The following is a 25,392-nucleotide window of genomic DNA, read 5'->3' on the forward strand; positions in this document are numbered from 1 at the left end:
TTCACTTCCATTATATCATGAGCATTGCCCCCGGTTATGAAATATTTCTTAAAAGTGCAATATTTAGTGGTGCTATAATGGCCTGTGATAAGGCTGGGCTGCAATTTGTTTCCCATTCCCCTTTTCAGTGTTCCCTTAGGTGGTTTTCAAGGTTTTTCCTTTGTAGAAATTGTGGCGAATGTCCTTGTGCATTGTGTTTGCCTGCCCTTCCAATTATTTTCCAAATCTTGTTCCCTTTTTAAACTGTCAGCTGGTTGGTTGACTTAATCCAGCAAGGGTTTCCTGAACCTCTTTCCTGGGCTGGGCCCTGTGTTCAGCCTGGGAACACAAAGGAAGTGGCTGAAGCACAGAGAGGAGGCGTCTGAATAGGGGGCTGCGAAAGCCTCAGCATCACCGTGTCTCTGCTAACATCTGTGAAATGAGCCAGATTGTGAAGGGCACTGACTGCTGGGCAGGGAATCATTGAGGGTATGAGAGAGAAAGAGAAAGAATATTGCTCTACTTTGTAACTACATGGAATGCCCTTTTTCTTTTGGTAAACTCCTACCCATCCTTCAGGACCCAAGCCAAATGTCCCCTTCTTTGTGAAGTTGTCTAACTCTTTCAGCCAATTAGTCACTCCATCCCCATGGCAGAATCATGTCAGTTTCATTTGCATGTCTCCAGCAATCAGCACAGTGTTCAACATGGTGATGATGGTGACAGTAACAGTCATGCTTCCGTGGGGCTTACCATGTGCCAGGAACTGTTGTAAGCACTTTATATACATCATCTCATTTCATTCCATGCGGTAAATGCTATCACGATCCCATTTTACAGAGGAGAAAAAGGAAGCACAGAGACTTCAGGTCTCATGTATTTCCTGAGTGGTTGGCCTTATCGATGCAGTGAGGTTTGAGGGGAGAGAAGGCTCCCTTGTTGGGCTCCCAGTACCTGAGGGATGAGGGGCTGAGACCCATGAATGCTCTGGGGGCAGAGAGGGAAAGGTACCGGGCTAAGGAGGGCCATTTCCTCATACCTGGGCTTCACCGCATCAAGAAGGCTTGGGGCAGGCTAAGCTTCTTAAAAGAGAAGGTCCAAGTTTCCACCTGGTAGGCAGCAGGGCTAGAGGACCGCCAGGTGGGTGGATGTGGATGGTTGGGAGGAGACAGATAGGTAGATAAAGGGTTACCTGGGTGGATGACGGGCTAGGCGGATGGGCCAGATGGGGTGATGAGGTATAGAAGGAGGAAGAGGAATGAGGGCAGGAGGCAGCATGACTGGGTGGGGTGGTGGTGGAGGAAGGAGTTGCAGCTTTCTTTGGGTAAAATATTCATAGTAATTTCTGCCCTGCCCGACTCGGTTACTGTCAATCAAATAGGATAGGAGCGGATACAAATGTGCCTTCAAGATGCTGTTATTGTTGTCATTGATATTAATAACAACGCCTGGCCCTGACCTCTCTTTGGGTGCGATGTTGCCCACCAGTACCGCACCAAGACCACTCCGGTTGTCAAGTCCCCCAAGGTGGCACCAGAGGAGGCCCCTCCTCGGCGGATCCTCATCTATGGGGTCCAGGAAGAGAATGGCTCTCGTGTGCAGAACTTCGCCCTGGACCTGACCCCGCCACCCGAGATCATTTACAAGTCAGAGCCGGGCACCAGCGATGGCATGAACGTGCTGGGCATCGTCTTCTTCTCCGCCACCATGGGTACGTGCTGCCCACCCACCCAGCAGTGCCCTGCAGCTGCTTCCTCCAATGATCTGAGTAAGCTGGAGTCACCCCGTCTTCCAGATCCCCATTCCAGCAGTGAGAGCACCTCCCATCCTCAGCTAGACTGGGTGCTCTTCCCTCAGAACTCCCCCCAGCTCTGCGGGGTGCTGGTTGACCAGCAAGGGCTCCGCTGCGCCCCAGCCCCTCACAGCAGCCTGCTCCTCCCCTTCTTCCTGAGGTCCGGGAGAATGCCAAAGGGAGAGGTTTACCTTGAAGAACTGGAACTATTGGACACCCCTGTTTCTTTAAATCCTGTACCTCCCCGCCCTGCCCCAGGGGCTTCTCCCTGCACCTGCCCCTCACACCTGTCTGGGCCATTTCTAGGGTCCACAGTTGGCATTCCTGCCCCACCCTTCCCTTTGCTGCCCTCCTCTGGGATGCCAGGGCCCCCCATCTATGCAAGCTCCTTGGCCCACACCTTGCGTTTTCAATTTTGTGTTATTTTTCTTAAAAAGGGGCCCCAAACTATACAAGCTTCAGACCCCACCAAGCCTGTGGAGATGCCCTGCCCGCCGCCCCCACTCCTCCACTGGGTTTTCTCGTCAATGACAAGACCTCACCATCCTCCTCTTTTACGAAGAAACTCGGGGCTGACTTTCTTTCTACCTCATCCTCTGCCTTGGCCTCACCTCCGCATCACCTCAGGGTCTGAGCCTGAGGTCCCCTCCAAGCCTCTCCTTTCCCTCTCCCCACGCCACAGCCCAGATCAAGGCTGTGTGATCTCTCACCTGGTTCCTGTGAAGGCTGCCTAGAAAGCTTCCAGGGCTGTCCCCACTGGTGTGTCCCACCCAGAGGGTCACAAGGCTGACCGTGCTCTGTCCACTGTCCCTGGAAAGGGGCCAAACCCCTAGTGCCGGCTGCAGAGCCCTGTGAGCCCAGCCAGTGCTCTTCTCTGCACAGCCCCGCCAGCAGGGTGCCCTTGTCACTCCCCACTCCACTTTTCCTGTCTTCAGGGCACTCCCCACAAAGGCCATGCCCTCAGGAGAATCCTCCCAGACTAGGCCGAGTGCCCCAGGCTACCCTGCTCATTACTCTGTGAGCACTAGCCTCCGTTGCAAGGATATCAGTGCTCGCCCTCTGCCCAGCCGTGGGCAGCCCCACGAAGGCAGGCAGGCCTGTCTCAATCCACCCCAGAGCCCACCGCTGCCATGGTTAGAGCAGGCACTCAGCAGACCTGGTGGGGAGATGGGTGGACGACCAGGCAACGATGGGTAATGGAGCTCTTCTCATCTGGGCCAAAACACCAGGCATGCAAAGGGACCAGGGCCTCGGTGACCCGAGTGTGTAAAGGACGGTTTCTAAAAGTGCCTCTTGGCACACCTGACAAGCAGTCCCCAAACTCAGCCTCTCTCAGGGCTGGAAACATGGGAAAAGGGCATCTATGGGCAGAGCAAAAGAACCCCAGACCCTTGGGCTCGACTCGCTGAGCATTTGCTGAGCATGTGGAACTGTCCATGCATCGGGGACGTTTGTGTGAGTGCACTGAGGCGGTGTGTGGCTTAGTCTGTGTACTCATGCCTGCATATGCCCACGTCTGCCAGTGCCCATGTCCGTGTGCACCTGTTTCCCTGTGTCCCCAAATCAGCGTGCGCCTGTCCCGCCTGTGCCCGCGTCTGTGTGTACTGCCGTCTCTGGGTCCCGCATCAGCATGTGCCTGTCCTGTCCGTGCCTGTCTGTGTGCACTTGCATCTGTGTGTGCTCATGCCTGCGTGTGCCCACTCTTGCTTCTGTGTGTCTGTGCCTGTCAGTGCCCACATCTGCTGGTGCCTGTGCCCATTGGTGCAAATGCCAGTGTCTGCCCGCATGTGTGAGTGAGCACATTTGCATAGCAGCTCCGAGCAGGGCTTTTTTGGTCTCCTCAGCCCAGCCTCCTTTTTCCACTCCGTCCCTGAGATGTGGCTGGTGCTAAGGTCTTGCTGGCCTTGCTGTGAGGGAAGCCCCCTCCCCTGCCACGCCAGGGTTCCATGCACACTGGCTTCCAGCAGCCAGCTCTTGGATGACAGGGAAAATCCAAATGGGCCTGAGGAGGGCAGGAAGCCCATGCACGGTGGAGCCGGTGGGGGCGGGGCCCGTAGGGGAATCTGGGTCCACATCAGCCAGGCTGCAAGAGGACAGGTAGCCGGCCCGGGGTAGGCCCAGGGTCACCTCCAACTCCAGCCTCTCCTGCCCACCTCACCCTATCACCGCGGGGTAGCTGCTCCATGGACTGTGTGGCTCAGACTTCTCGGGACAGGGAAAGAGCCCTTCTCTGGGGTCCCACAGGGAGGCCAGGGTTTGAATCCCATCCTGCCTCCTTGGCTGAGCCCCAGCACCATGACAGTGGGCCTCATGAGGGCAGCTGCAGAGTGCTCTGCTCCACAAGTCGGTCTCACCAGGAGGGAGGATGGCCACTCAGTCCCTGTTTCAGGACTGGCCTGATGGAGCTCACCCCACAGAACCATCCCCACTCCACCCTTTTCTGGTGTGCAGCTGGGAAGGAAGGCCTAGAATGCCGGGGGCGGTGCCAGGATCGTCAGGAAGGCTTTTAATCCTCACTCACATCGTTCACTGTGCATCTAACATGCACCAGCTAAGGAGATGCAGTTCTTGCTCTTGCTGAGCTAACCTTCTCATAGAGGAGACAGAAAAAATCCAGACAGTTCTGTTGTAATAGACCCTAAGAGATGAGATATTGAAGAGTAAGTGGGAGTTTACAAAGGGGAGTGGGGATGGCTTCCAAGGCACATGGAGAGCAGGCAGCCGGTGCCTGGGGCATTGCAAACAGCCAACACAAAGACCCTGAGGCAGTGAAGAGCTGGACTCCTTCCAGAAACTTAAAGAAGGCCCGTGGTGCCAGGGCCTAGTGAGACGGGCAGGAGCAGAGGGAGGGGCAGGCAGGGCCCACTCCAGCTGGATGAGACCTGAAACTGGGTAATGCAGCGGGGGCATGTCATGGCCTAAGTGCACGGCAAAGCCAGGGGTGTGCTTGGCAGGGAGTGTTTTATCTTGAGGAGACGACATTGGCTGCTGCGTGGTGGAAGGTGAGACAGGAGGAAGACGGGAGAGCACTGTGGTGGAGTGAGGAGGAGAGAGGGAGCGGGGTGGGGAGGCAGGGGAGGCTTGGAGCATCAGGGCTGCTGGGAAGACAGCCATGCCAAGACCCATGTGGGCCCAAGGGCCTGTCCCTGCTTTGCCACAGTGTGCCTGCACCCTGGCCTGGGGCGTCTGTGACATGCTCATGTGTCCCTGACCTGCAGGTATCATGCTGGGCCGCATGGGTGACAGCGGGGCCCCCCTGGTCAGCTTCTGCCAGTGCCTCAATGAGTCAGTCATGAAGATCGTGGCAGTGGCAGTGTGGTAAGCCTCCTCACTTACCCACCTCACCCTGGCCCGCCCTGGGAGGATGCAGGGAAGACACGGCCCCGCCCTCTGCTCCCCTAGAGTGAGCGGAAAACTGTGCCCAGGCTCAGCCCTGGCCCAGGACCCCAGAGCTACATGTGTTTCCCTGGGTCCCCCAGCCCCAGCCAGATCTGGATCCTGCCCTGGGCCTGCCCCTTCCAGCCTGGTGTAAGAGCTCAGCCCAACTCCGCTGCAATCACATGGAGCCTCGTCAGCTCAGCTCTTAGAGAAAGGAAAGCTGGCGGTGAGAACCAGCTTCTACTCCTTGGTCCAGAGTTCAGAGCTCAGGAGCTCACTAAGGAACACAGAGGGAGGCCTGCCCACATTCACTGTGTAGGCTGTGGTGTGGCTGGGGCTGATATGGAGGCCTCCTGAAGGTAGGGCAGGGGAAGAGCAAGTGGCAGAGGTTGTCTGGGGCTGCGGTGGTGGAGGTAACAGCATGAAGGATACCACGTGCTGAGACTGGGCCAGGCACCTTGGCACAGCCTCACTGTCCTCACAGGAGCCCGGGGAGGCTCAGGGAGGAGAAGGCCATGCAGTGATGCAGGGTGGGGCCGGGGTGGGCCTCCTGCCTGCCTGGTGCCTGAGCCCGGCTGCCCTGCTGCCCCCAGGTACTTCCCCTTCGGGATTGTATTCCTCATCGCCGGAAAGATCCTGGAGATGGACGACCCCAGGGCTGTGGGCAAGAAGCTGGGCTTCTACTCCATCACCGTGGTGTGCGGGCTGGTGCTCCACGGGCTCTTCATCCTGCCCCTGCTGTACTTCCTCATCACCAAGAAGAACCCCATCGTCTTCATCCGCGGCATCCTGCAGGCCCTGCTCATCGCACTGGCCACCTCCTCCAGGTAGCCCCGGGGACGGGCAGGACAGTGGGGAGCCGGGAGGGGCTGAGCCCTGTTCATCCATCCAGCCATCATTTGTCCTTCGCCACAGAACCACCAAAGTGCCAGTGTGGCCCACCCCACAAACTCGGGAACAGCTGGTGCTAGGGTGGCAAGACTGATGTGGGGGACTTTCGGCCTCTGTTGAGGCCTCCCCCTCCCCGACAGCCCCAGTCCTCAAGCACACTGAGTCCACATGGGGCAGCTTCCACGTGCCAGGGCAGACAGCGCTGTGAGTCTGTGGGAAATCACATCGGCAACGCGCTGCAGCTGCCTTTCGCCCCCGACACAGTGCTTCTCCCGGAGCCGCACCCTGCGTCGCTCTAGAGGCTCTGCCTGTCCACTGCTGCTGGGGCGTCCTGGCTGGGTGCCCTGTCACAACCAGGCAGTGTCACTAGACCTCAGGGACTTGAGTCATGGCTCCGTCACTCACTCGCTGTGCCTGGCCACTGCTTTCCTCATGCACAGACTAGGAAATCTTCCGGCTCACAGGTCTGCTGTGGAGGTTGAGCTCCTCCCTGCCAGGCTGGGCCAGGTGAGCTGGCACTTGGCCTCCGGGATCCCAAACCACAGGCCAGTGCAGAGACCTCAGGAATTTAGAGTTGTGCAAACCACGTCGTTGTTAGAGGGGGCAGGAAGGAAGTGGCCACTTATGGAGCATCTGGCCCTGTGAAGGCAGGGTGGCTCTCCCCACAGCAAGTGTCTGAGCTCCACACTAAGGAAGTCGCAGGAACTCAAGCCACATCTTTCTGGCACCGAAGGCCTCACTTTTCCCTCCAGCCCTCACTTGGGCCTCAGCTTCCCCATCTGTAAAGTGCCCTGCAGGCCTCTGTCATATGACACCCACACTTGGCAGGACTGAGGAGGAGCAGACCCCAGAAAAGCCCAGAAGCCATTGCCAGGAACATCTTCCTGAGGACAGGGGGTCAGAGGACACGACCAAGCCCCAAACATGCCAGCTCCCATGCCACAGGCCAAGCCTGCCAGAGCCAGCAGCCCCCTAGCCATCTCCTGCTAGCGGGAACTGCGGCTTCAAGCCCAGCAGGTCTGGGGCTCCTAAGAGGCTGTGGCGAGTAGAACGGGCCTCCCAGGCAGAAGCCCAGGGGAGAGGAAGGCATGGGCCACACCCGCCTGCATTGCAGTCCCAGCACTGCCACTAGGAGCTCTCATGACAAACAGTAACAATAGGGTGGCAGTCACCATGGACTGAGTAGGTCAATGGGCCAGGTGCTGTCCAAGCACAGAGTCGTTTAATCCTCCTAGTAGCTCTGTGATCCAAGTATTCTGGGGACAAAGATGCTAAGGTACAGGGTTCAGGGCCACTTGGCGGGAGGCTGGAATCTAAGCCCAGGCAGCCTGGCCCAGAGCCTGCTGCTCAGGCCTCCATCTCCCTTGGCACAGTAGTGTGACAAGGGTCAGTCTCGTGCTCTGGGCGTCAGCTTCGTTATCTGTAAAAGGGACCCAAACACCTCCCTCATAGGAAGAACCAAGTGGGAGCACAGCAGTGCCCGTGGTCCTTCCCTCCTGCCAAGACAGCACCTCAGGGCAGGAGCACTCCTGGCGGGGTGGCTGTGTGGGGTGGGGTGAGCTTCCCAACAGGGGCGCCGGCCATCCTGGAGGAGGGTGCTGGGCAGACACCGGCCCCTCTGCCCGTAGCTCAGCCACACTGCCCATCACCTTCAAGTGCCTACTGGAGAATAACCACATCGACCGGCGCATCGCACGCTTCGTGCTGCCCGTGGGTGCCACCATCAACATGGACGGCACTGCGCTCTACGAGGCCGTGGCTGCCATCTTCATTGCCCAGGTCAACAACTACGAGCTGGACTTTGGCCAGATCATCACCATCAGGTGCCCCCTGACACCGCACCTGTGTGGATGGGGCAGGGGCTGGGGGCTTTGGGGATTCCTGGGCTCCCAAACCTGAGGGGTCACTGAGGCAAGCGAACCTGGGCTCAGGGCATAGCTGGCAGAGGGCCAGGGTCGAGAGCTCCAAGCCTGGAGGACAGGTGGGGAGGGAGGACATTGCTGGTGGGCACCGGGCAAGCAGAAGCCAGGGACAGGATTCAGAGAGGCCGCTGGTGTGGCAGGAGCTGAGGAAAGGATGCTGGGGTTGGGCTATGGAGGCCTCCCAGGCCAGCCAAGCACACAGGCCTGATCCTGGAGGCCAGGTCCCAGAGGGAGGGGGGCAGAGCCGCATGGTGGGCAGTTAGAGTCCCTGGCAGCTCATAGCAATAGCACTTCCTGGAACCCATAGAGGCGTAGCTCCAGACACAGGTGTTTGCACATTCCCCAGAAGCTCTCCTGAGACTGGGAATGGGGGTGCATGGGGCTGCAGGGCTATGAGTAAGGACCTGACCCCCAGAGCTCCCTGGCGCAACATTCCTAACCACCCCTCCCCAGATGGCTGTCCCAGAGGCCCTGACATTCAGCCTCCTCCTTGGAGCCAGACCCTGACAAGGCACCCGCCCTCCTGCTGCTCCTCTCCCCCTCCCCACCCCTGCAGTATCACAGCCACTGCGGCCAGCATCGGAGCAGCCGGCATCCCCCAGGCCGGGCTGGTCACCATGGTCATCGTGCTCACCTCTGTGGGACTCCCCACCGACGACATCACCCTCATCATTGCAGTTGACTGGGCTCTGTGAGTAGACTTTGTCCCCAGCTCTATCCCTCTGGGAGGGGCTGGCTTCAAAGGCAGCAGGGATCAGGGTGAGGGGCTGAGTCCCTTCCCCAGGGTAGAAGGCAGAGGTGGGCGAGGCCTTCAGGGGCAGGGGCCTAAGGCAGGAACTCAGCTCTCCAACCCTCCTAAGCAGCCGACAGGGGCCAGGACCACACATTCTTCTCACCTTTGAGAGGCTGGAATTAACCCACTTGATGGAAAATGGAGTCTCACTGCTGTACTGACCCTCATCCTCCCTAGCGTCTGTAGGCACTGTGGCAGTGCCCTACTCATCAGCACAGGCCTGGCTGCATAATTTGCAGGGTCCAGTGTTCAAAAATGAAAATGTGGAACCCAGTCCAAAAACTGTAAAGACCAGGCATGATGACTCATGCCTGTAAATCACAGCAGTTTGGGAGGCCGAGGCAGGAGGATTCCTCAAGCCCAGGAATTTGAGACCAGCCTAGGCAACATAGCAAGATCCCCATCTCTACTAAAAGAAAAAAAAAGTTAGCTGGGAGTGGTTGCATGTGCCTGTAATCCCCCCTACTAGGGTAGCTGAGGCACAAGAATCACTCAAACCCAGGAGATGGAGATTGCAGTGAGCCGAGATGGTGCCACTGCACTCCAGCCTGAGTGACAGAGCTAGACTCTGTCTCAAAAAAAAAAAACCTATAAAGAATTTCAACACAGAAACAGCAGAGCATTAAACCAAGCCTGACCCTTTTAGCATAGGGACCTGTAGAACCCACAGCCACATGCCAAGAAGCTGCTTCAACAATGCCAAAGGGTGGGCTTGGGAGGAGCCAGGAAGCCACCTGGCTGCAGGCTCTGCACCACAGCTGGTCACTAGCCGTGCTTTGCTGCAGTGGGTTGAGCACTGCCCTCTTCCAGCTCCCCTTCAAGTGCCCACCACTCACCGCCCCCCTTGGCTCACCAGGGACCGTTTCCGCACCATGATTAACGTGCTGGGTGATGCACTGGCAGCGGGGATCATGGCCCACATATGTCGGAAGGACTTTGCTCGAGACACGGGCACCGAGGTGAGAGCAGTGAGGTCCAGAGACCACCAGGAGGGTGGAGCCAGGTGGAGTGGGCAGGATACCAGATATTCTACCAACCAGCTGGGCAGCCTCCAGCCAATCCCTCCCTCCTCGCCTCTAGGCCTCTGCCTCCTCGTCTGTTACAGGGTGACTAATTCCTCTAACGTCTATTTATTGAGCACCCACTGTGGCTGGCACTGATATAGACACAGGAGGAACAGGGGAACAAAATGTGAGCAGATTCCCCGCCCTCATGGAACTTACACTCCAGTGTAGGGATGGCCTGTCCAGTTTAGCAACAATGTGAACACTGGTAGGTCTGTGCAGGCTGTGTGGGCTTTAGGCTCCTTCTGTGGGCAAATGGAGAAGGCTGTCCCCACGTCATGGGGAAGAAGCTGAGGTCAGGCAGGGGAGCCACTGATTCCCCAGCTGAACCCAAACCTGTGGATTGAGTCCCCTCCTCTACTAAGGCAGCTCCAGTGGGAGGCAGGACAGCTTGGGAACAGGAGCCCAGGGAGGCCCTTCGGCCTGCCGAGGTCACACAGCATGTCTGCAGGAAAATCCATCTCGTGGTTCCTAGCCCTGAGCCCATTCTGCCACACTGACCCTCATTCCTCCCTAGTATCTAACCTCAGTCCTCCCTAGTTTCTAACCTCAGTCCTTCCTGATGCTGCCAAGGCCTGTTTCCCTTCACCAGAAGCTGCTGCCCCGAGAGACCAAGCCAGTGAGCCTCCAAGAGATCGTGGCAGCCCAGCAGAATGGCTGCGTGAAGAGCGTGGCTGAGGCCTCGGAGCTCACCCTGGGCCCCACCTGCCCCCACCACGTCCCCGTTCAAGTGGAGCAGGACGAGGAGCCGGCCGCTGCGCGTCTGGATCACTGCACTATCCAGATCAGCGAGCTGGAAACCAACGTCTGAGCCTGCGGTGCAGCAGGGGCGGGCGAGGCCTCCAGGGACAGGGTCCTGAGGCAGGAACTCAGCTCTCCAACCCTCCTGAGTGGCCGGCAGGGGCCAGAACCACATATTCTTCTCACTCTTGAGAGGCTGGAATTAGCCCCACTTGATGGAAAATGGAGTCTCAAAGAAGGGAAAGGCAGCATGGGGGAGCCCCAACCAGGGCGTGATGAGCCCAGCACTGCCCGAGGCCCCACTGTGACAGTTTCCCCATGTGAGCCCGGTGAGGGTGGCAGGCAGGGGTTATCCGGCCCCACTTTCCAGATGACAGAGTTGAGGCTCTGAGAGCTGAAAACACCTGTCCAAGGTCTCACATTAAGGTCAAGACACTAACTCAAGTCTTTCAAGTCCCACCTCTCCTCTTGGAGGACAGGGCAGCCTGTAGCTGTGTCCAGCCCCAGGCCTCACCCCATAACAGGTGGCCTCAGCCAGACAGCTCTCCCTGCGGGGAGCAGCCCAGGGCCCAGCCCCACTGCCTTCCCCAGGCCACAGTGCGTCCACCCTCCTGTCCTGCCACTTGTCTCTTACAAAGCTCCTTGGATGTGGAGGCGGATGTCTTTACTAGAACTGAAAGTCCCCCTCGGCACATCCAGACCAGCCTCCCACAGGATGCGTGGGCAAGCCAGGACTCCGGGAGGGAGGTGTAGCCGGAACGCACTGGCGGAGCTGCCAGTGGGGCCCTGGTGTCAGAACTCCCCAAAGGCCTGTGTGTCCAAGTGGAGTCGGGTTTTCTATTCCTTTCTGTGTTTGCAAATTCAGTGATAACTAAATAAAGGTGTTTTGTTTTTCACTTCTTGTGGGCTCCAACACCTTATGCTAGCCAGCAAATGTGATAATAGCTACTGGGCTAATGAATACGGGCAGCCAGAGTGCAGACAGGCCTGTCTGGGCAGCCGGGGTATGGACAGGTCTGTGCAGGTGGCAAGAATCTAACAAGCTTGACCGTGTAGCTGGAGTGTAGACAGGTCTATCAGGCTGCCAGTGTGTGGACAGGCCTGTGTGGGCAGCCAGAGTGCAGAGGAGCCTGTCCCAGTGACCACAGTAAGGACAGGCCTGTCTGAGCCGTCACATGCAGAAGACAGTACGAGCAGCCCGCCCAGGAGCCTGTCTCAACCACCACAGAGCGGCTGGCCATCGTCCAGTGTGGACAGATCTCTCTGCCCTAGCCTAGACTCTGCTCTGCAGGCAGGGCCTTGAGATTGGTCCCCAAAGAAGCAACAGATTTTCTTCCCAGTCTGGCTCCCTGTGGTGAATGCTTTGCTTTAGAGAGGGGCGTGCCCAGGGACATTTCCAGATGGCCCCCCTCTTTCTTCCACCCCAGGCTGCCTCCAGGAGGCCTGCAGGGCACACAGAAGGGTCCTGGCCACACAGCCTGTTCCAGATATGCCTTGGGGAGAAGACACAGCTCTGGAGTCTGGAGGGGCTTGCACCATGGTGCCCATGAAGACACTAAGGTCCTGGGAGGGGACAGGGCTCTCCCGGGTCACTCAGCATCAGGAGGGCACCTGCTTCCAGCACCCCACTCCCAAACTCCTTCCACCTTCCTCTCAGGGGTGGAGTCTGAGGAGTCTGGGAAGAGTGGGACCCCAGGACACCACCTTTCACTGCAGGACTGGGGGCCCTCCATGAGAGCATCCATCCTTAGCTGAGGCCTCCTCACCTGGGAGAGGTCAGATGTCACGCAATTGGTCATCCCACCTTCATGCGGATAGGCTTAGCAGTCCCTTCTTGGTGTGACATCTCTAAGACCCCTTGAGCAATCGAGTCTGTCCCAACACAAGGCAGGAGCCTGCTCTTTAGTGGACTTGATGGGAGCATACTCACACACCTCCAGCAGCAGGTCACTTCCAGGGCACTTCTACCCACTGTGGGGCAGCTCTGCCCGTCAGAAGTTCTTAGCTCAGAGCTGGGTATCACCTCCCTGTGGCTTCTTCTCCCAGTCCCAGCTCTGCCCCCACTGGGGTGGAGAGCACACAGGGCACAACTGTGAGCTCTTTCCTGGGAAGGTCTGCAGAGACCTGGCCCTCAAGTCAGCTGTATTCCAGCTTCCAGGCCTACCTCCAGTCCCTTGCTCTCCTCTAAGGCACGGGACCCACTGGTAATGCCCCTCAGTGCAAAGGTGAGCCATGACCCTCCAGGTGAGCCCTTAACAGGCCAAAGCCCAGGAGGTCCCTTGCTTGGATGCTCCACCTCTGGGAGTGCACAGTGGGCTCACAGGCCACGTGTGCGGGTTCAGGCCTCACCTACTATTCCCCAGTGGGCCATCTGCACACAGCTCCAGGCCCCCTCGCCTGAGGCTCTGTCCTGTCTCCCGGGATCCCTGCCTGTGCAGCTACTCTGGAGGCCCTGAGAACTGGACTTTCCACTGATGCCTGCTGGTCTGGCCAGGGTGCTGAGGGGCTTGTATCCTGCGCCCTCCACCCGCACCAGCCCAGCACCTGGCAGGAAGCACGCACAGACATAGCCACAGGCTGCAGGGACAGGGATAATGCTTTTATATTAGTTTTTCTATAACAAGAAAAATCAGCTTTGAGATTTTTATCATTTTTTTTCTTAGAAAAGAATAAAAAACAAAGGCACCCGGAACTTCCCCCACAGGCCTGAAGAACAAAGCTGTCTCCTGGGTGCAGCTGGGCCCTTCCCCCCGCCTTGCGGCTCAGCCCAGCCCCACCGCCTCCGCTTCACTCCTGCCCCAAGGCCCCAGCAGCACCCAAGAGGCACCCCCCGTTCTGCCTCCTTGGGGCTTGCCCATCGGAAAAGTGCCTGTGTCCTGCCAGGGCGTTGCTGGGGGAGGGCTCTTGGCAGAGTGACTGCCCAGCACGGGCAGGAGCAGCATGGGCCGGGCCAGGCCAGCAGTCCTGAAGGCTCCTGTCCCCAAAGAGTGGGAAAGGAAAAAAAGCCAGCTTTCGTGAGTTCCAGAGGGTGGCAGGCACCTGGCCACAGAGCATGGAGATACCCTTGTGTCTTCTCCAGGGAACGGACGGACAGGTGGACGGGGCAGACGGTGAGCTGCTATGGCTTGTTCTGGCTGGGGCAAGAGCTGGCCGTGGCACAGGCTTTGGAGGGCTGTTTGCACATGACTGTGTGTGTGTGTGTGTGTGTGTGTGTGTGTGGTATGTAGCACACACATACGCATGTCAGCAGCAGGCGCCTGTGTGTGCCAGGGCAGGGGCAGACCCTTCCCTGCATGATTGAGAGGGCGTGGCAGCGGTAGTGGGTGTGGGGCAGAGACTGGTGGTTTGGAGGGCAATGTGTAACTGGCTGTGTGGCTGAGCTGGGCGTGTGAGGGTGTGACGTGCTGTCTGCACATGTCTGGCCGTGGGACACGCTCTGGGAGGGGTGGGGATATGAGATTGTGTTGGCCTGTGTCGTGTGGGATGCCCCATGCTTGCAGCTGGGTGTATCTGTGTGAGCACAGCAGAGTGGGGGGCTCTCGGGCACAGGTGTGCGCTGCAGCAAGGAGTCCAGCGGTCCATCATCCTGCAGAACACGTAAGAGAGTCAGGGGCCAGCTCGGGGCAGGCCCACCAGCCACAAGCAGCTGCGGGAGGCTACTGAGGGGAGCCCTGCTGGAGGCGGCTCTGGAAAGGCTGGACTACTATGAGTAGGGAGGGAGCCCAGAACCAGTGGGGTGCTCATGCCAGAAGGCCTTTGGGTCCCACCACCCACTCCCCGCAGCCTATCCCAGAGCCCCACTTAATTGACCTGAGAAGGGGCAGATTGTCACCCAGAACTCTCATCCCAGGACTCACAGCCCCCCTCATGAAGGCTGTGGTATCCTCACTGGATGGCCAGTCCCTGTCGCTGGCCCCAACTCTATGTGAGGACAATGCCTGGGAGAAACGGTTCCACCTTCATCTTCCCTGGGCCCTGGGAGCTGAGGAAGGTGACCCCTAAGCTCGGCCTCTTGCCAGCCCCTCCACCTCTGCGGATACCCACTCCCCCATGCACACTCTTCTCTTGTCATCACTTGCGCCCTCTCCCAACTCCCTCTTTCACCCACCCAGGGGTCCTCAGCAGCCCCCTCTGGCTCCTTTTTGCCCCAGGCCCTACCTCAGTCAACAGTCACCAGTGGCCCATCAGCCCTTCTGCCTGTACCCGCCCTCCCCAGCCTGACCCCGGGACCACGCCCCCAGCAGGCTCCAGCCAATACCCTCCCTTATTCCGTGCCCTCCTGTCCTACACACTGGGCTGAAAACCCAGCTGGGGGTGGATCCAGCTGTCCGTCTTCACACCTGCGGTCTGCGAAGCATGGCTTCACATCGGCCACCAAGCCACCAACCTACCTGTGACTGCAGCCACCCTGCCCTTTGTCCCTCCTGCTAAAGCCAGCAACTTCTGCCATTCCCACAAGGGCCCTCACACTCCGCTCTTTCCTACATCAGTAACTCCCCCTCCTGGCCAGCCTCTTCCCACCAGCATCCAAGCCGGCCCCTCCATTAAGTGGATGCGTGTGTGGAAGATGCATCTTTCCAGAGCCCCCCACGCAGCGCTCCTCTCGAGAGGCCTTTGCTTCCTGTGCAGTTCAGAAAATGAGCCCTTCTTGAACTTCACACCCCATTCCCACCTCTGCCCTCTCTCATCTCTCACAGCCAAACTGCTCCAAAGGCTTATCTACAGCGCCTGGACTCACCTCCTTTCCGGATGCTCTCCTCACCTCCAGCTTCCCCTGTGGCTACAAAGTCACAGACAACCTCCAGGTGGAAAAATCCAGTGTGCACTCTGCTGCGGTGCTCAGCTCCCTCAGCCCCTCAGCAGCACTGACATGGCCATGTCCCCGCTTCTAGAGAGGCCTGTGCATGCACGTCTTGTGTGCATGTGTGTGCATGCAGGTGTACAGGTGAGGGCTGTGTGTGTGCATACGCATGGCTGTCTTGTGTGCATGTACTCACATGCATGTACACGTGTGTGCATGTACATGGTCTAGGCCTGCAAATGTGTCATGGAATACAAGAATGTATGTGTCTGTGTGTACATGTGTATGGTGTATGTTCTGCCTTCCATGGTTTGTGGATGTGTGTACATGTTTAGACGTGTGTGCACATGAATGTGTGGGTTGGTGCATACATGTGTATTTGCATATGCACATGTGTGTGCCTGTGTTACACACATGTGCAAACGCCCTTTGTCCATGACAGTGGGGTTGTCCCACCTGCCTTCCTAACTGCTCTGTCTCAGTCTCCTCTCCCGCTTTGCCTGCCCGCCTCACTCACTCTCCTACGGCAGCTTCCCCAGCCCCGAGGGTTCAGTGATGCTTCCAGGCTGACAGTGCCCAGATCAGTCTTTCCAGACCAGACCTCACTCCTGAGCCCAGACCCACGTGTCCAGTGCCCCCCAGGCACTCCCATGACAGCACCCTCACTCTGGGTGAGAATCTTCTGGAAGTTGTGGGCCTCTTGTAGGCTTCAATCTTTCACCAAGGACTGGTATTTTCCAAGTGCTCTTATAAATTTGCAAAATGGGCAGATGAAGCAGAGGACAGAGAGTGAAGCATGGCCGGAAAGACCCTACACCGGGTCAGGAACAGGAAGGTGCAGTGAGCAGAGGTGAGGGCTGCCCCACGCAGGCCACGTACCTAGGTCAGATCTGCGACACCTTGTCACTATCTTGTTTCCTCTTCCTCTTCCTCCTCTTCCTCCTCCTCCTCCTCTTCCTTCCTCAAGCGGCCACGGTCCTTGGAAACGTCACCAAACTCAAAGTTGCCTTCAATGTCCAAGACCTGCAGGTGCTTCAGCCTCCGGAAGGCGCTGTCCACCACAGAGCCCACGGCCAGTTTGTTAAACCTGCGCCAGAATCGAGGTGGAGTCAGTGCCAGGAGCCCAACCCCCAAGGAACCCTCCCTTACCCCGACTGCCCTCTCCAGAAGGTAACAGGGGAGGGAACAGCCCTCCCGAAAAGTGATGCAGCAGGCAGGAAAGGCCAGGGGCTGAGAGGTGGGGAGCATGATGGAAGGTACAGGCCAGTCAGGGTAGCCGCAGCTTGGGGTGGGGCTGGCACTGGGCCAGTCTCTGCAAAGTGAGGGGTCTCTCTCTGGGCACACTTTCACTGCTATTTTGGAAGCCACATCTTTGGGAGCTGTCTCTATGCCATCCCTGGCATTAACCCCAAGGCCTGAGGCTCCCAGGCTGTGGTAACCAGGGGTCACCACAGTGCCTGATGTGGAGTGGCACACAGGCAAGGCCAGCGCTGAGGTGGGCTAGGGCCACACTCAGGGGTGGGGAGGTGGAGGCTGTGGCTCTGATCTCAGGCCCCTCACTTGCTACACTTCAGCTCCCCTGCAGATGCCCGAGGTACATGTCATGCCACCCTGATGTCATCGAGCCCTGGACCTTCTGGGCCACCAAGCTCCTGGGAGCACACACTGCTCTTCTTTGCTCTGTCTCCTCTCTGATTTGGGGGCAGGGGCAGTGGGAAGTGCTGGGAAGAACCACCCTGGCTCTGCTGCATGGAAGCCCCTCATATCCTCGGGAGCTGCATGTCCTGAATCCCTCCAAACCCCCATCCCTTAGCCCCGGAACCCAGGGAGGACCTGAGCATCTTCCTGAGCATGAGGCCCAGGCCCAGCCTGGATGGCCACAGACACAGCAGTCACTGTGCTCTCGGGGCCTCAGCTCTCCCAGCTGTAAACTGGGAAGACGCTGTCTGACGTCCTTTCTGCCACAGTAACATTCACAACACCCATGTGCACTGGTTTTTAACGTTTCCAAAGCCCTTTTACAAACCCAGGAACCATATCAGGCCTGGGCAGGACTTAACCCTTGAGAGCTGAGCCGTGGTTACAGTCAGCAGTGGAGCCAAGCTGTTCCCACGTGCCTCAACTGTCCTGCTGGAGCTGGGGCGGGCCTCCCGGGGATGTATACAGGGCCGATAGTGGCCTCCTACCTCAGAAAGATCCCCTTGAGGTTGGGTGTGGAGTCGAAGGCATTGGCGGGCACCGCGTTAATCTTGTTGTTCTGCAGGTACAGGTACTCAAGTGACTCAGGGAGCCCCTCGGGGATCTCTGTGAGCTGATTCCCAGCGATGTCCAGCAGCTGCAGGGGCGACCAAGGGAGTCAGGGACTCCCACCTGTGCAAAGCACTTAACAGCTTACAAAACTCCCACCAAGCCCCTAGCCTATCTAAATCTAATGATAACCCTGTGGGGGGCAGGGGGAGTCTACCACTATGCCCACTTCCCAGATGGGGAAACAGAGGCTCAGAAAGGTTAAGTGATCTTTCCAAGGTTACATAGCCTGTAAAAGGCTGTAGCTGCGTGCACCTGACTCCCAACCCTTATTCTGATTGATGCATGTCCTACCCAGCTTCTGTGCCTTCTCACATAAACTCACAGCCAAGATATTTGGGTGTCACTGTCCTCCCTCCTGACACACTTGTCATTCCCATAGACCTCAAATAGGCAGAACCCAGGGATACTCCAGACTCTGAATCTCACCCCACTGGCCCTGGATGGGGGCAGTGGGAGGTGCACTGGTGGGACTGCTCACTTATGAACCTCAGGGGCCACATGTGCAGAGGCCAGGAGCAAGGGGTGAGACCCACAGCGACCCCAGCACAACAGCCAGGCCCCAGGCCCTTCTGTCTCAGATCATCACATGCCTGGAGTCCAGGGGCAAGCAGTCAGGGAAGTGGGCTCCAACAGGGAGCCGCTGGAGCCTGGCAGCACTCCACCCTCCCTCCCAGGTGTTTCCTTCTTTTTTTTTTAGGTTTGAGACAGGGTCTTGCTCTGCCATCCAGGCTTGAGTGCAATGATACGATCATAGCTCACTGTCTGTTCTGTCTTCCCTAGGCTCAAGTGATCCTTCCTCCTCAGCCTCCTGGGGTAGCTGGGAATACAGGTGTGTGCCACTGTACCAGGCTATTTTTTTTATTTGTTTTTTGTAGATATGGGGTCTCACTATGTTGCCCAGGCAGGCCTTGAACTCCTGGGTTCAAGCAGTCCTCCTGCCTCAGCCTCCCTAAGTGCTGTGATTGCAGGCATGAGCCAGCATACGGAGTGGATTTCTCTTTGCACCCACACTGGTTGAGTTGGAAGTTTTGCTTATTACCAAAGTGAACCATGTGCCCAGACATCCCTGCCTAACTCTGACCATGTGGCCACAGTAGCCACATCCACTGGCCAGCCCCAGAAAGCATGAGCAGATCCCCACCGCCAGCCCTCTGCAGACTGGTGAGGTGGGCCCACAGCTCAGGCTGTCCCCCTCTGTCCCCATCCCGAAGCCCAACCTTCTCCACATACCTACTCCTGTGCCTTTAAGGCAGTGAGCTTGACTCTCCCATGCACACCCCACTAGTCCTCCTGAACCTGGGGCCCCTACCTGCAGCCATGACCTTCCTTACCTCCACAGCCCTTCTCAAACCTGTATCTGCAGGTGGTGAGCTCAGCTTAGCCGGACCAGCTGTACCCTGTCCCTCGCTCTTGTACCTGCAGGTGGGCTGGGCTGACCCTGGCATGCCAGCCACACCCTGTGCATGGCCCACCTCCTGCCTTCCCTAAGGCCTTGCTTCGCCCTAGCTGGCATCCCCAACAGATAACTGAGGGTGAATGAGCTCAGCCTGGCCATACCTGAGGAACTTCCCTCACCACCCAGCCCTCCTCCTCACCCTTCAGACAGGTGGGCTCAGGGCAGCCATGCCAGTACCCCCCTCCACGGACATGGCCCAGCCCCCTCCCTTCCCCTTACCTGCAGACCGGCGAGGTCCACCCAGGCGCGGGGGCCCAGGGCCCGGCTGCGCAGTCGGTTGCTGGTGAGGTACAGCTCACGCAGCTGGGCCATGCCCGCCAGCGCCCCTCGTGCCAGGGCAGCGAGCTCATTGCGCTTGACCTTCAGCACATGCACATTGCGAGGCAGCCCAGGTGGCAACGTGTGCAGCCGGTTGCCCGACAGGTCCAGCGAGCGCAGCAGGCGCAGCTTGCGGAAGGCGTCGCGGTGCACCTGCGGGCTGGTGATGCGGTTGTAGCTGAGGTTAAGCTCCTCCAGGAAGTAGGTGGTGGCGAAGTCTTCGCGGCCAATGCCTGTGATCTGGTTGTGCAGGATCATGAGGGTGCGCACGCGGCGAGGCAGGCCGCTGGGCACGCGTTCCAGCGCGTTGTTGTACAGGTGCACCGTGTGCAGCCGCTTGAGGCCCTGGAAGGCCAGCGGGTGGATGCCCTGCGCCCGCAGCTGGTTGCTGTGCAGCAGCAGGTACTCCAGGCTGCGGATGGGGGTCAGCACATCCGCATCCACGCTCCGGATGGCGTTCTTCTCCAAGTGCAGCAGCACCAGGCTGCGTGGCAGCCCTGCCGGGACCCGAGACAGGTTGTTGCTGGACAGATCCAGGTACTCCAGGCTCGAGAGCTTCCTGGGGCAGGGAGGGAATCAGGATGCTGGGCAGGAGCTCACACTGTACTTGTTTCCACCACGATTCCCAAGAGAAGCGGCTGGGGAATTGCCACTAGTTCCTCCCAGCTCTGCCACTCACTGACTAGGGGCCTCAGTCATTGCTCCTTGGGTTGACCCAATGCTATTCTGGTGTAGGAACGATCTGGCATTTTCTAACACACAGGCTGTTTAACCTTTTGATAGCCTTTTGTGGCCACCCTGGTCCCTTATAAAAATGAAAACGCATTTGCCTTCAACAAGAATGTCTGAGTCTCTATTTCATACCAAGAAGCTAGCCTCGGCCAGTGCTTCTTATAGTTAAGGAATCTTGGCAGGACTTATGTATACACAGTACTTGTTCCCAGGGACAGAAATGTCAACAGAGGCACAAGGCTTAAAGTTCCTTCTCCAAAATGCCAGATGTAGGTGATGGGGAGGAAGGCAGCAAATCACACTGCCATGTGTGTACCTATGCAACAATTTTGCATGTTCTTCACATGTACCCCAAAACCTAAAATGCAATAAAATAAATAAATGGGAAAAAAAAAAGAAAAATGTGGAATTAATTAAAAAAAAAAAAAAAAAGTTCCTTCTCCAGGAAAGGTGGGCAGGGATTCGTGTGAGGGGCTGGGCTGGGTGGTCGGCCCTGAAGGAGCTTCCCGGGCCCTGCAGTCACACCAAGGACTCACCAGAAGGTCTCGTTGTCCAGGCCCTCGTCGGTCAGGTAGTTGTTCTGCAGGTACAGCTCGCGCAGGCTGCTCAGCTCACTGAAGGCCCCCGGGGGGATCTTCTCCAGCTTGTTGTTCTGGGGCATGGAGGGGAAGGCAGGAGAGTGTGAGGGAGGGCCGCAGGCAGGGTCAGGGCCTCCGGATGAGGTGTGGAGAGGAGAGTGGGAAGCCACCAGGAACGGGCTCAGACCTGAAGCATCCCAGGGGTGGTGCCGCCAACACCACACACAACCCGCTGGCCAGGTGCCCAGGTTTCTGCCCACTTCTCTGCAGGGCAGCACCTGTGCCCATGTGGGCCTGGGCTCTTTCCCTGCAGGCCCCTGCTCCAGTGCCCTGGCATTGGGGTCTGCAGTGCCCCTCCTCACCCCCTCCCCTGCCCACCTTGAGGTGCAGCTTGTACAGGGCGGGCGGCAGGTGCTTGGGCACGTGGCGCAGGAAGTTGCTGGACAGGATGAGGACCTCGACATTGCTGGAGCCGTTGAACATGTTGTCCGGCAGCCCGGCGTCCGCCAGCTTGTTGTTGTGCAGGTACACAGACCTGGGGGCCGAGGCGCAGGGCCTTACCCCACCTGGCCCCCCGGCCCTGCGCCAGTTCACCTGGTGAGCCTCCAAACCCTTTCCCAGGCTGAGCCTGGGGCCCAGGGTGCTCTCCTTCGACCCAAACCCAAGGGTACAGAGTTAGAAGCACCTCAGATGTTGCCTACACAGCTGACAGAACTAAGGACCAGAGGGGCTGTGCCCAACCACAGGTGCTCATGGAAGTTAGTGGGAGAAACAGGATTTCCTGGCCCCTGGCCGAGGCTCCTCCACACCTTTCAAAGTCTCAGTTGACCCCTGACCGGTTCAGCCCTGGAGCCCTTGCCTGCCTCGCAGTTCCTCCATCCCTGCCTGTCAACCCCACACAGCCTGGCTGTGAGTTCCTAGGACTTCCTAAAAACAGGGCCCCTCTCTGCCCGCCTCTGGCTCTGGCGCCAGCACAGGGCGTGTCTGAGAGGAGGTGACCCTCATCCATTCGGCAAATATGTAGTGAATATGTTATGTAATGTATTAAATAGAGATATGTACATATACGAGGTGTATAAATAAACACATATACGAGGTGCCGGGGCTGTTCTAGACTGAAGGCACAACAGTGGACGCGGCCCTGCCCTCAGGGAGCTAACATACTAGAAGGAGGGAAGACAAGGAACAGGGTCGTCTGTGACAGCTCAGCCTTGCTGTGAGGCCCCTCTGGTGCCTCCGTCTGTGGGATGGGGCCATGCACAGTGGCCCTGGCTCCTCAGGCAGATGGAGAGAGTCAGTGAGATGGCAGACACAGGGTCAGAAGGGCGCTGGGGTTGTCCAGCCCCCAGTCTGTCCTGGAGGTGGCTCCCCTGCAGCCCCCGCTCCACCCACGCCGCCCTGCTCTCTCACACCTATGCTGGGGGTGCTGGCTCCTCCCAACACAGCTCAGCAAAGGGCAGTTCTGCTATTGAAAGATGCTCCCCTCCCCCAGGGCTGGGAAAGCGGGGACACCCTCACTGGTTCCCCACACTTCCTGTAGACAACACGCTGTCCTCGCCTCCCGGCCGGAGTCATCCTCCTCCATTAGGGCCCCTCGGTGTCCCTCCGCCACAGCCCTGAGCACCGGGCCTCCTCTGGGCCTGCCTCTGCCTCACACAGGATGGCAGCCGCCACCACAGCCCCGCCCCTTGCCCCAGCCCGAGCCCAGACCACCCCCCACCTCTGACCTCAAGTTTGGCTTCTGGCCAAAGGTGAGCCCATAGATCTTGGTGAGATAGTTGGCAGCAAAGTCCACACTGATCAGGGCGTTTGGCAGGAAGCGGGGTGCCAAGGTCAGCTGGGAAGGGAAGAGTTGGGCCGAAAGAGCAATGGAGGGGCAGAGGCCAGCTCTGGGTCACGTTGGCTGCTGCCCTTGTGGGCCCCCTCACTACGTCTCCTCCCCGTAACCAGGCCATCTTTCTCAAATTGAAACCTGTCCCACCCCCCTGCAAAAACAAAACCAAAACCTCTCTGGCTGTCCTCAGCACTCAGCTTGGCATTCAAGGCCCTCGGGACTTGTCCCCTGCCCTACCCGTCCTCCTGGGCTCATCTCGAGCAGATAAGGCGTAGAAGTGGGTGTAACTTTTACGCCTGATCTTAGCCAAAAGGCCGAGGAGCGATGAGTGTGACTTTAAAGTTGCCCTGGCTGATCCAAGAATGCGGGGACAAATGAGGAGGCAGGCGTCTGGGTGAGGGATGGGGGCCGGTGTGGTAGGGGCTGAGGGCCTCAGTGGGACTGGACGCGGTGAGGAAGCTCAGGGCCCGGAGGCACCATTTGTGGCTTGGACCAGTGGGGCCATAGGTGGCTGGAGATGCCCCTTATAGAGCTGGGAAGACAGAGGAGGATTGGGTCCGGGTTTGGGGGCTGTGGGCAGGAGCTGTAGCTTCCTTCCAGTGGATGTCTAGGGGAAATGTCAAGGAGGCAGCAGACCTTTGAGTCTCAAGCCCAAGGAGTAGAGAGGGTTGGAGACAGTCACTGGCCATGGCCATGAAGCAGATGGGAGATAGAGTCTGGGAGGGCACAGGTCACCTCCAGAGAGTTCGGAGAGAGGAGAGGCTGGGACAGAGCTCTGCAGCACACCAAATATTTTGAGCTTGAGTATGTTTGTGCCTTCACTCATGACATCCCTTCTACTGCCCACCCTGGGGCCCCTGCCTAGAATCCTATTACCCTCCATGGCCCTGCTCAAATGCGCTCTCCTCCAGGAAGCCCTCCAGTTATGCCTTCCCCAGTGGGGATAAGCTCTTCCCTCTCTATAGTCCTGTGGGCTTTGGCTTCTGTCTTCATTACCTGACACATTCTGATGCCCTGAGTTACAGGCATGGGTCCGTGTCCCCCCCACCCCAGACCTAGGGCCATGTCTGAGCAGCAGCAGGGACCCAGCGGCCAGCCCAGAAAGGCCTGGTGAAAATTGAGGGAACTCAGGGCAGACAATGCCTGGAGGACAGGGCAGCACACCCCCCACCCTTCCTCGAGCCCCTCACCTTGTTATTGGCCAAGTATAGGTAGTTGAGGTTGGTCAGATGCTCAAACGCCTTCTCTGGGAGCCCTTCAAAGGACAGGCATCGGTCAGAGCCCTGGATGAAGGAGACGCTACAGGGAAGCACAGCAAGCACCCACCCTCCTCTCCCACCCACCTGCCAGGACTGGGGAGGCAGAGGCAGCTCAGTTCCCCTCCCAAGCAGTCGGGGTGCGGGGCCTGCCCAGCCCTGTTCTTTCTGCTTGCTCACACGAGCCCGCGTCCCGAGGAGGAGGCAGTTATTGTCTACTGAGGGACCGACTCCCTGCTCTGAGTGGGGATGACCCCTGGAGAGGTCAGGCCAGCGGCAGAGCACCCAGGCTGACCCTTTTCTGTCAGGAAGAAGCACTCCCCTCGGGGAGAGCCCCAGAAGGTCAGAGCCCCTTTCACAGGCAGGTGGGCCCCGCCAGGAATGGCCCCATGCAGGGTGGGCCGAGGCTCTGGGCCTCCTCACCACCTGGCTCACCCCTGCCCCATCTGGCAGATGTGTCAGGACTCAGCGGCTACTGGGAGCCTGGCCAGGCTGGCCCTTCTCCAGCCCTGAGGCTGGCCTCTGACCCGCGTTTCCGGGCTCCAAGACCCCCAGATGCAGGACCTCACCCAAGTCTCTAACAAGAGGGAACAGTTACATAAACTGGCACGTCTCTCCATGGAGCGGCTGTGTGAGATGATGGTCAATGAGAGGCTTTAGCAACACGAGAGAGGCGGCTGAGCTGACTGCTAAGGAAAACAAAGCAGGCTGTGATTTCTGCAGCATGTGTCCAGCCACGGGTTTAAGACACAAAGAAAAAAAGACCACTGGATTGTGGTGATGGTGGCACCACTTACTAAAACTCATCCAATTTTACCTTTAAATTGGGTAAATCTCACGGTATATCAGTGATACCTCAGGAAAGCTGCTTTTTTAAAAATGGAAACAAATATACCCAAATGTCAATAGTAGTTAATTCCAAGTGGCAGAATCATGAGAGATTTTCTCTTTCCATTTTATTTTCCAAAGTTTCTCTCTTAATCAGATGTTATTTTCGTCATCAGGAAAAAAAAACAAAACATCTTTTTTAAAATGTGAGTCTACAGCTCTTGGGTTCTAAAGGCCCTTGGAACAGACGACCCTACGACCAGGTGCTGGAAGCTCAGTTTCTCCGAAGCCTCTCCCTGCGCATCTCCCAGGTCTTAGAAACACCTGCCTGGGGCGCACAGCTGGGACCAGAAGCCGGCTGGCAAGTGACAGGTTTTCTCTCTCTAGGGAGATTCTTCAAGCAATCACTATGTCAACACACACAGAGGTTCCCTTCTTTCACATGGTGAAGATCAGCGATCCAAACTTATTTAGAAGGCTGAAGAAGCACCATTTGTCCCCATTGGAATGGCAGGCTTTGCAACCTTGTTGCATATGATTACACAAATTGAAGAGCAGGGGAAATACAAAAATGTCCCTTCATCTGATCTGCATGCATGTGGCAGCCCAAGGCTTCGCTGTAGGAACAATGACTGTTGGGATGGGCTATTCCCTATATCGGGAATTCTGGGCAAAACCTAAGCCTTAGGAGAGATGCTGTTTTGATCTTGTTGGAGGAG

At 57.9% G+C, this 25,392-nt stretch overlaps 2 protein-coding genes and 1 pseudogene across 6 annotated transcripts in view; 2 read left to right on the forward strand and 1 right to left on the reverse strand.

The window, feature by feature from the left end:
- SLC1A7 (solute carrier family 1 member 7) overlaps positions 1-11,456 on the forward strand; it is a 49,284-nt gene extending 37,828 nt beyond the window's left edge. The window contains exons 5-11 of one of the 3 annotated variants that reach the window (XM_032296974.1): positions 1,468-1,690; positions 4,990-5,089; positions 5,743-5,976; positions 7,669-7,863; positions 8,519-8,653; positions 9,612-9,714; positions 10,412-11,456. In XM_032296974.1, coding sequence (XP_032152865.1) covers positions 1,468-1,690; positions 4,990-5,089; positions 5,743-5,976; positions 7,669-7,863; positions 8,519-8,653; positions 9,612-9,714; positions 10,412-10,630 — 1,209 coding nt within the window. In that variant the 3' untranslated portion in view covers positions 10,631-11,456. Of the gene's footprint in view, positions 1-1,467; positions 1,691-4,989; positions 5,090-5,742; positions 5,977-7,668; positions 7,864-8,518; positions 8,654-9,611; positions 9,715-9,860 lie in introns of those variants that run through there. The other 2 variants (XM_032296975.1, XM_032296976.1) reach the window with 2 other exon arrangements.
- Positions 11,457-13,138: 1,682 nt separating this feature from the next.
- PODN (podocan) overlaps positions 13,139-25,392 on the reverse strand; it is a 28,893-nt gene continuing 16,639 nt past the window's right edge. For 2 of the 3 annotated variants that reach the window (XM_032296972.1, XM_032296973.1), the window contains 8 exons: positions 23,780-23,844; positions 22,483-22,592; positions 21,134-21,290; positions 20,714-20,829; positions 19,347-20,004; positions 17,548-17,696; positions 16,241-16,448; positions 13,139-14,146 (listed from right to left, as the gene is read on the reverse strand). In XM_032296972.1, coding sequence (XP_032152863.1) covers positions 16,268-16,448; positions 17,548-17,696; positions 19,347-20,004; positions 20,714-20,829; positions 21,134-21,290; positions 22,483-22,592; positions 23,780-23,844 — 1,436 coding nt within the window. In that variant the 3' untranslated portion in view covers positions 13,139-14,146; positions 16,241-16,267. Of the gene's footprint in view, positions 14,147-16,240; positions 16,449-17,547; positions 17,732-19,346; positions 20,005-20,713; positions 20,830-21,133; positions 21,291-22,482; positions 22,593-23,779; positions 23,845-25,392 lie in introns of all 3 variants that reach the window. The other variant, XR_004274693.1, reaches the window with a different exon arrangement.
- LOC116564132 lies at positions 24,401-25,361 on the forward strand (annotated as a pseudogene).

Source organism: Sapajus apella, unplaced genomic scaffold (genome assembly GCF_009761245.1).
Source record: "Sapajus apella isolate SASKATOON/1434 unplaced genomic scaffold, GSC_monkey_1.0 scaffold36, whole genome shotgun sequence".
Taxonomy (NCBI): domain Eukaryota; kingdom Metazoa; phylum Chordata; class Mammalia; order Primates; family Cebidae; genus Sapajus; species Sapajus apella.